Here is a 10,122-nt window from a genome sequence, read left to right as displayed (position 1 = left end):
TTTAGATGGTTGAGAGCTAAAGAAACTGGCTCTTAGATTTTTTTATCTATGGCCTTTGAGGAGCCATATGGTTCCTGGTGGCCAATAACGTGTAGCCAAGTCATAACATCTGTAGCTTCTGACCACGTGGCGGATGCTTGCTTGTGAGAATTATGGGAGAGGCTCGGGTCGGGGTTGCCTCATTGGATATGGTCTTGTAGTTCCAGCTCGGGTGTATAATATTCTTCTCTTCTCTATACCCACACCACACGAGGAGCACCATAATCTACTCAATAGCTTAGATTTTAATTTTATAAAACTTTATTAACTTTATAATATATAAAATTAAACAAAGTATATGTAAATTGAATGAATATCCACATTAATAAAAAAAAAATTATTGAAGAGGGATGACACGCAATTTTATTTTTTTTTGAAGAAGGTAAATTGTACATGTTTTCTTCAGTTTATAGATAAATTGAGATTTATTTTTTGGCCATTTTAAGAGTATATCCCTCACATTTATCTAATAAATTTAATAAATTCTTTAAGCTAATAATTCTAAGAATTGAATAAAAAAGATAATACATTTACTTTTAAATCAAGGGTTTGAAGAAGTAAAAAAAAAACAATAATTGTATGGTATATTTATTTGGTCTCTAGTTATTTATCAATCGGTGTTTATTTTGGAGTGTAGTTATAATTATTTTTTAAAATATTTTTCATGTTAAAATATAGTAAAATGATAATTTTTTATTTTTAAAATTAACACATCAAAATAATTTAAAATATATAAAAAAATAATTTAAAAAAAAATATAGATTTGCCTACATTTGCTTTGTACCACAGGCACGTGATCTGTGGATGCATGTAAGGCCCAGTAACTCCGTTAGCCATAACGAATGGACTTGGATAGATTATGTTCTTGTTCATGACTCTGGTTTTAATGGATGAGAAACTTTTGTTCATGTTGGGTTTCTAATTGAGTTCTAGAATTTTCGATACAACAATTCAAAGAGAAACCTGTGTTTGGAAGTGGATGTTATAACGGAAAAAGTTACGCTACATTTGACGAAATAATGATAAAAAAAACAAAACAAATCCGATTGGCAAGATGGCTATAAATTTTCTGTTACTAATTGTCGTGCCCGTTAGACAATTGCTAGATTTGCTGCGGGGATAAAAATGCTTTGGCCAAAAAAATCGAGGCTAGAGTCATTTGTTTAATTGATGATCTATGTTTGAAAAAAACAGAAAAAAAAACAAGGAATAAATAAAATAATAAAAAATCAGACCTAACTTTATTCGTATTATCAAACAACTCAATATTAAAAAATTGGGTTATAAAAAATATAAAAAATCAAAATCCATGTTAAATCAAGTGAACTCGCAAACCCTGCGATCATGGGTATAAGATTTGAATAATTTCCTAAAAAAAAAGTAGGAAAATAGAGTTGAAGGATGAAATTGAAATAAAAAAAATGAACTCATATTAACCTTTGAAATCGATGATTTTGATCATGAAATTGGGGCTAACCCTGTAGAAGAAAAATCATAAAAAATAATAAAGCAAAACCAATAAAAAATAAAAAATAAAACATCAAAAAAGACAAACCTCTTACATCTTGTTTGATCTTTAAAATTCCTAACTCGTGAAATTTCAAGACTGAATTCAATCAATAAGCTTAATTCCAAACTAATTTAATTTTGAACAATGAAATAGTAAAAAAATATTAATAAAAAAAACTTGAAAAGATAAAAAATATATATAAAAAAATGAAGATCAATTTGAAAGATTAAAAAATTGTGAGGGTGAAATTAAAAAATATTTGTAATTTGATAAATTATTTATAAGTTGAAAAATGCTAGGGGAGTGAAATTGAGAAATATTTATAGTTTTATAGATAATTCATAGGGAAAAAATAGCAAAAAAAAGAGACAAGGATGAAGTGTAAAGAAAAAATAAATTGCAAGGTTTGGTCTAAGATTAGTACAAAATTTAAGATGGAGAGAGAGAGAGAGAAAAAAAATAGTCATCGATTATTGGTGGTTGAAATTTGAGGCACACGCCTTCTCATGCCCAAACCTTTCAAATACTGAAATGAAAAGTGATGTTTAGTGGCTTAAATGCCTTGTATGCTTTTTCCCAGATAATGTGTGAGGCGTTCATACAGTGACGCGTGTCACAACACGTTAAATTTTTTTTTTAATAACATTTAATACATATCAACTATAATAATGTCACTGAGTAATTTTTATATTTACAATAAAATCAATATAAAGTGATAAAAAAATATCTTCATGAGTTATGTTGGTTTTATCTCTAAAAGCATAAAAAGTTATTATATTATTTTAAAAAAATCCAAGAAACCAAAATGTCCCTATGCGTCAAGCATTATTATTTATTATAGGGTTAAATTAATAATTTTACTGTGTAATAAAAAACAAAAATAACTAATATAACCCCGTATAACATGTAATTGTCAAGATACTCGTGTCGTGATGAAACAACAATATTTGTCCCTGATACATAATTCAATGTGTTTTTTTTTAGCTTGGAGCAGTACTGCCATGCCACAATTTCAATAAATAAATAGTAAAATGTCTCCTGAGTACGATAATTTTTCATTCATCTTTAGCTTTTTTTTAATATATAAAATAAATAATTCAGAAAAATAAAGTTGCTATTCAATGTTTTGACAGATAAAAACTAAGAAAAACACAACACTAACTATAAGAGTTCCGACTAAAGGTTTGCTTGCACAACCGGGGACATTCAAGGCTATCCTACTGGTTTAGTGTTTTTTTATTATTATTATTAATATAAATATTCAGGATAACTTGCGTGTATCTTCGATTAATTTTACTAATTTTAAAATTAATGATCATATAAATTTCTAGTAACTATAGCTCGAACTTAAAACATATAATAGAACAGATCTTTTTAGTTCTAATTTTTTATTATTAGACCATAACTGCTAGATGATTTTAAGATTTATTTTTAATATTTAGGGATGTAGATTAAGATAGCATTCCCATTTATTCATAACCTAAGAAAAATTATTATGCAAGTCCATATCAATGTCTATTTTTTATCCTGGTTTATGCGTTGACTAGGACTTTTTTGTTTTTCCCAACAAGAATCCTAAAAACGAAGTGATTTAAGAAAAGAGAAGGTCTTGATCTCCCGCCTAAATTGATTATTGCCCCATTGAAACCCAATTCTACAAGACGGAAATGTCAGGGCTTGCAATTTAGTTACCAATTAAAAGTTTGTGTTTCAAACTAAAATCATGTCTGTTTTTTAATTATTTTTAATTTTAAATTAATATTTTTTTTATTCTTTTAAATAATTTTGATGTACCAATATCAAAAGTAATTTTTTAAAAAATAAAAAAAATATATTTTAATATATTTTAGAGTAAAAAATATTTTGAAAAATAAATCATATTTTTAAATATACTCTCCAGCTTGAATTCAGATCTTAAACTTAAATCAATATGTTAAATCATGAAAATAAAATATGAGTCTAAATTTCAATTATAAAAAGACCACAGTAGTAAATAGATGGGCTCACACTTGATGCATCTAAACAGAAAAATCGAGCTCAATGCCTTGTTATGTTTTTTTATTGTAAAAGTCTACGGAGAGAAAGTTGTTAGTGTAAAAAAAAATAAAAAATGCATAAAAATTAAGAAAAATAAACAAATAATAATAACAACAAAACTCGAGAAAACTCCATTGTTGGAACACATGTGGTCTCATATTCTAATTATAAAATAGACATAAAATAATATATAAGATTACAAATTACAGGCAAATAGCACACAGGTCAACACACATAGCTAGCCTTCATATGATGCTCGACCTTTTATTTGCTGTATTTTTCACAAAAATAAAAATTATGTTATCATATTATTGCCAATCAACTTCTTTCTAATAATAACCGGTTTGCTTTTACATTTTAAACATGTTTTTGCAAATAAATAAAAAATATGTTTTTTAATGTTTTTAGATTCTATATATTAATGTCAGAAATAAATTTTAAAAAATAGAAAAAAATTAATATATTTTTTTTTAAAAATTAAAAATAAAAAATAATCACAATTACAATATCAAATAAATTTTAAAAATATGTTTAGAATGCTGTACTGTTAAATTGAACAATATAAATGAAAATGCACTGGAATTGATTAAACATGTTAATAGATGAGATTGGACTGGACTATATTGGAATACACCAAAAAATATACATATACGTGCCAGGTGTGCACTATATAAGACACGATCAATTTATTGTTGCAAAAGTTCATTTTGGCCTTTGAAATTTTATCAGTTTTTTTTTTTAGTTTTTATATTTTATTTTCATGACACTTTAGTCTTTTTGGAAATAGTCTAATTTTATGATTTGTATAATTTAACCCCTTCATAAAAAAGTATTTGCAATTAAACCCCTACATGTAAATCTTCACTTTACAAAAACTTGGTCAAATTTTAATCTACCAAATTAAAAATAAATGAGTGATAAATAGATAATAATTTTTATTCATGGTTCTGGACAAGCTTGTTCGACCCTCCATGATATACAAGAAATTAATATTGATAAATTGTCTGATTTAACGAAAATCACTTTAAAAATTACAACATAATAAATTTTAAATAAAACCTAGGATATGGATAGTTATCAAATTAAAAACAACTTAATTATCTTGTCTGGTATATTAGAAACTAAATAGTACATATTGATGAGAGCCAAGGACTGAACTACATAGAAGGAGGCATAATTGTTGTGAGGCACAAGCACTAAAGAACGAAGGATCTTCTTGTCTGGTATATTAGAAACTAAATAGTTATTTTGTTCTTTTAACAATAAAATTACTAATTTAACCATAAATTAAATTGTTTAATGCCTACTACTCAAAGGTGTTTTTGTCTTTCTAGTTTTTTTAGAACAGTGCAAATAACTTTATATCCTTGAAGACAAAACCAGCATAATTCTCTTCCAGGAGTTTTTTGGTCATTTGATATTAATTTGTTGTTGTAGATCTTAAGACTACTCATGAAAATCGTTGTATTTTATATTTATTTAGTATTATTAAAAAAAAATTGTTGGCATGTGCTACACGTATAAGGTCCCTGCACCATTTGAGGGGTGCATGCGAGGATGTCAGACTATCAAACACTGCCTTCTGCGACAACATTTGAAAGGTCTTGACTCCCTCAACGAGATAGAGTGGTGTGTACCTCAAATGCTTATCGAGTTTGACACCGACTATCTTTTTCTTTTTTTTTTCTCTCTCCGTCTTGAATTTCATGTCAACTCCTTCAAAAATTCAACCTAGCCCCTAAAAATTATTTTTTCCTTCACACCTAGTCATTGTTCTCTTGATTATTATTATTTAATTTTGAATTTTCTATAAAATTATAAATATTTTTCAATTTCACTCATGTTATTTTTTAATATTTCAATTTTGATCCTCATTCTTTTGATTGCTATTTTTTTTTTGTTTAGGCTCATTTTTTAATTATTTCTTTTACAATTTCATCATACTTGGATTTTTTCTATCAAGTTTTATCCTCGTTCCTTTTGTTGTTATATTTTTTTTGCGAGTTTTTTTATTAATATTTTTTCTATGATTTCATTATTCAAAATCAAATTGTTTGAGAATTAAACTTATTGATTAAAACCAGGTCTATAATTCTAGTGGCTGCGAGTTTTAAAGACTAGATTAGGTTTAGAAGGTTCATCCGAGTGTGCTTAGTTTTTTTACCTTTTTTAAAGCTGATTTTTCTTATTTTTTACCCTTTATTTTTTAGTTTTGCTTTGTTATTTTTTTTTTAGTTTGGCTTATACCGGTTTGGTCTTAGGTCCATGATTATGATCACTAATTTCAAAGGTTAACACAAATTCACTTTTTTTTGTTTTTTTTTAAATAAATTTATCTCAATTTCATCTTTCAAACCTTTCTCCTGCTTTCCTTTTAAAAAACATGAATTTGTTTTTTTTTGTTTACCTTTTTTGCTATTATTTTTATTGTTCATATTATTTAAATTGCTAACTAAACTAATAACTCAGGTCTCATAATTTTTTTCCCTGACATTTTTTTACATACTTGCCATGGAGCATGGGCAACAAATCTTGTTGAAATGTAAAAAAAAATATTTATTGAAATGTATTTGATCATGTCGAAATTATATTTTTTAGGTTAAATTTTTTTATTTCTATATATATTTCTTTTATTGTGCACTCGAGCACTGTAAATCCTCTCGCATTTCATCATGAACTAGAATAATGCGTTTTTCTTTTTATTTTGATCATTAGACTTTTTATAGTGACTTGATCGTTTTATAACCAATAGCTAAATTGAAGATCAATTACTCCTCACTTGTTAACCAAGGAAAATTTAGATATGCGATCAAAGTGAAAAACACAAAGAAACTAGGTGGTCATTTCAAGCTTGACTAAAAAATTGAATTTGATCCTTCTACTTTGCAATTCATCTATTTTCAATCCCTTTAATTTTTTCAATATTCACTTTTGACCCATAACTTCATTTCTCTTATTTGTAAGTCTATGGTTTGAGGTGGGAGAAATGAAGTTATCAAATTTTGGTAAAATAAAATAAAATCAAGTGATGCCAATTTTGACCATCAAAATAATTGATATTGATGTAAATGAGTTTTATTCTAAGAAAGTTGAACTTGAAATTGCTTGAAAGAGGATATCTAACCTATGCAAATTTTTAGTTTTCAAAGTTGATTTTTTTTATTTTTGAATCTTTTGGATTATTTGAAGGTTAGCAGGTTTATTTATGTTTTTAGGATGATTTTTTTTTTAATTTTTAAATAAAAAATGGTTGAAAACTTAATTATCATTCCGCCCAACCCCAAAATAAAAAACTAAACGATTACGAATGCTGCTTGCTTGGCGATACCAAACAGCCGTTAAACTTCTGCCCCTTTCCGTACAAAATCAACAAGTTAAAATTAGGGTTTTTTCAATTTATTCCGATGTCTGCTCTTTTCCCTACCAAATAGTTATTATTTTTCTCCGGTATCTGATCAGGGCTTGGTGAAACAAATGGACTGGGGTTTTGTACACAAAGCTTGGGAGAAATGGACTTCCATTAACGTTGGCTCTTCTACCGGTGAACCATTGAAGGCTGCTTTGCTTATTAACTATGATCCAAATGCACCATCTCGCTTGCTTTCTATCATGTAAGAGAAACGAAATTATAATTTGAAACCCACAAATGATTTAGTTTTCTTATGTTTGTTAAAGTCTTGATTATGGCGTGGTGGTTTTAGTGCAGAACAAGAAGGTATCAATGCCGTTCCCACTGAAGTGAGCCAGTTTGTTGATTTTGTTAAAAGGAATAAACTTCATTCAGAGAACTTTACTATCGGTCAAAATCAATGTAAGTTTCGCTGTGGTTACTTATTGAAGGACTTTTATTGGTTACAAGTATAGTGATTTGTTGATATTAGTGAATGCAGAGTTTTTTTTAGAATTCAAGTTTGTTTTTCTTGAATTTGGCAAAGAAATTTGTCTCAGTTAAGATCATGTGCTCTTATACTGCAGCCTGTAGCAGCTTAGCAGAGTTATTGAGGATATTTGGTTTTGTGTTTTTGATTTATCAAATATGCACCTCCTCGCAAATGTACCGCATGGATGACTGATCGAACCTTAAAATGTGTTTTCAGAACATTTCTTTTCTGCCCTTTCAGAGTTTAGGCATTATCGATTGAATCAAATAGGATTTCTGTTTGCTTTTGTTGCGCATGGGATCAATAGATGTGTATTCTGCCTTCCCAGTACCATTGTTTCCCATTATACAATCAGGATTAGAAAAGAACATACCAATCACTCTTGTTTCTTGTATTTGGCAAAGAAGTAGATAGGTACACTTATAACCCTGTTATGTGTAATACTATAATTTCATAGACATTCTAGCAGTTACAAATGAGAACATTCATTAGTTTCCAAGACAAACCAGAGTGAAATTTTTTTGTTATTTTTGTTTCAATAAAATTAAGGTTTTCTTTTGACTAGAATGATGAGAACAATCTTTAGTCAGAATTGTGATCTTCTAAAGTGAAAGTATGCTGTTCGTGCAAGTCATTGCAGCTTTCCTTGATGCTAGCATTTTTTCGTACCTGACTGCAATTGCTTGGAAAATGCCCCATGCCTTGCATTCTTTATAACATCACACATCCCACTAATTTTGTCTTGCACCATATCATTGTACATTTTTTCTTGTTCTCTTTGTAATATTTATCTTACAGATCCTGAATTGGGTGGACAGATGTGGTTACATCCATTCATGAGAATTGTTTCTGTGCAAGGTCTATGACTACATCAAAACCTGCTGGTGAAGGTGCCATCATCATGCAGACTTCAGCATTCCTCTTGGTTGCATTGTAATCCCCTTTCTGTTTGTTTTGATATTTTTAGTTTTGACTTTCATATTTGAACAGATTTGGGCTGCTAATGTGAAGAAGTTGAATTTCATCTTGTCTTTTCATTTTGTGAACGTGGCACTGGCAGGTATGATGGATCGATTGGTGCAGCATCCCGTGCTATGGTGGCTGTTGATCAGTTTGCTTGGCAGCTTGGGCGAAGAAATCTGTAACTCATTTTCTACAATGGTACTAGTGTAAGTGTCCTGCCCTGTTAGAGGTTCCTTAAATGGGTTTTGGTTTTTATCTTGTAAATTTAGTTCCTGATGTTGTTGTTTGTCAGAATCTTTTATCATTGGCTTACTGAATCATTAAATGCAGGTGTTATCTGTGTCTAGCTGGTTATGTGGACTCCAAGTTTGTGACAGAAATCATTGTTACCCAGTTTCCTTCAAATCTGAGCACTGCTTTTTATTCTAAGTAATTACATCAGATCTCCTTCAAAGATTATCTCCATTCCACAAGGTGACAATGGTAGAAATCGAAGATGTCAAAACTCTTGCTCCTTTTAATTTTTCTTGTGATGTACAGTAGGAAATGATGCTGTTTTTCTCGCATGCCTGGGTAAATTGGCATGTAAATAATCTGTTGAGCTGTTAGGTTGTAGCGCTGCTGGACAAGGCATGCCTATGCAAAGGTAAATTATGTGTTGGAAAGTTAGCTGGGTCCGTAGTGGTTTAACAGTGGCCAACTTTTGCTACATCAATGACTACGGTTATAACTTCCCAGATGAGGGAACTGCTGGGTTTCTCAGTAATGGAAACGATAATTTTTTTTTAATCCCAAAGATTCTGTTAAACAGACATAGTTATTTAAAGTTTAAGATTATCTGAATTTTAGATTTTTTTTTGAATAATTGCTTTAAAATTGAATGGTCATAAACCACAAATCGTTTAATTGTCTGGCCTTCAATAGTAATTTATATAAACCATTAATAAGAAATCTCATAAATTCTGTTAAGAAGGGATTTATACTTTTGAGTGTTAGTTTTTTTTTATTTTAAGTGTATTGTACTTACTTTTGTATTGTCATCTAATGTATAGAAAATAAGAGGCATGATTTTCTATTAATGTTAAAATATCAATTTGTCTCTTAAATAATATCACAAATATTATTTATGTTAATTTTATAAATTATTCAATTAAGTCCTAACTTGATTGTTTCTAAGTTTAGAATTGTAATCTCTTATGTTAATTTACAATTAAGTCACACTTAATTAATCATCTCATCTTAATTTTTAACCAGTGGTTTTTTATGCAAGTGACCCCATTAGATTTTCTGATAAGTTGATCCAAATATAATCATATTTTAAAATAAAATATGATTAAATAAATTAAACAATTATTTGATTTATATTTAAAGATCAGGTACGATGTTTAGCGATATGTCATGATTCCCTGAATATTAAGAAAGTCATAAATGAATTGACTTAACCTAACGAGTTTATTGATGTAATTATTATCCTTTCATTAATAATATTCTAATTTAGATATTATAGCATGAAATATGTTTGTTTTTGTTAAATCATTTTAGTTTTTAATACTATAATCATTAAATCTTTAAATAATATTTGAAAGTCTTCGCAAATCTCATTCCATATTAACAAAGATTTTACAATTAATATTATTTAAAAATAAATGGAACACTTTAATAATATCTAAATTCTATAAAATTTAGCTTTGA

General features: G+C 28.4%; 1 protein-coding gene across 1 annotated transcript; it reads left to right on the top strand.

Annotated features, from left to right (window-relative positions):
• The first annotated feature begins 6,876 nt into the window (after positions 1 to 6,876).
• Positions 6,877 to 9,244, top strand: LOC118028644 (uncharacterized). The gene is made up of 5 exons (XM_073408009.1): positions 6,877 to 7,197; positions 7,288 to 7,397; positions 8,286 to 8,400; positions 8,528 to 8,636; positions 8,761 to 9,244. Exons 1-4 carry the CDS (start codon positions 7,061 to 7,063, stop codon positions 8,610 to 8,612), a joined length of 447 nt encoding a protein of 148 aa, XP_073264110.1. The 5' UTR covers positions 6,877 to 7,060; the 3' UTR covers positions 8,613 to 8,636; positions 8,761 to 9,244.
• The last annotated feature ends 878 nt before the right edge of the window (positions 9,245 to 10,122 follow it).

This window comes from Populus alba, chromosome 3 (assembly GCF_005239225.2).
Source record: "Populus alba chromosome 3, ASM523922v2, whole genome shotgun sequence".
Lineage (NCBI taxonomy): Eukaryota > Viridiplantae > Streptophyta > Magnoliopsida > Malpighiales > Salicaceae > Populus > Populus alba.
This window is presented reverse-complemented; position numbering and strand designations above follow the sequence as displayed.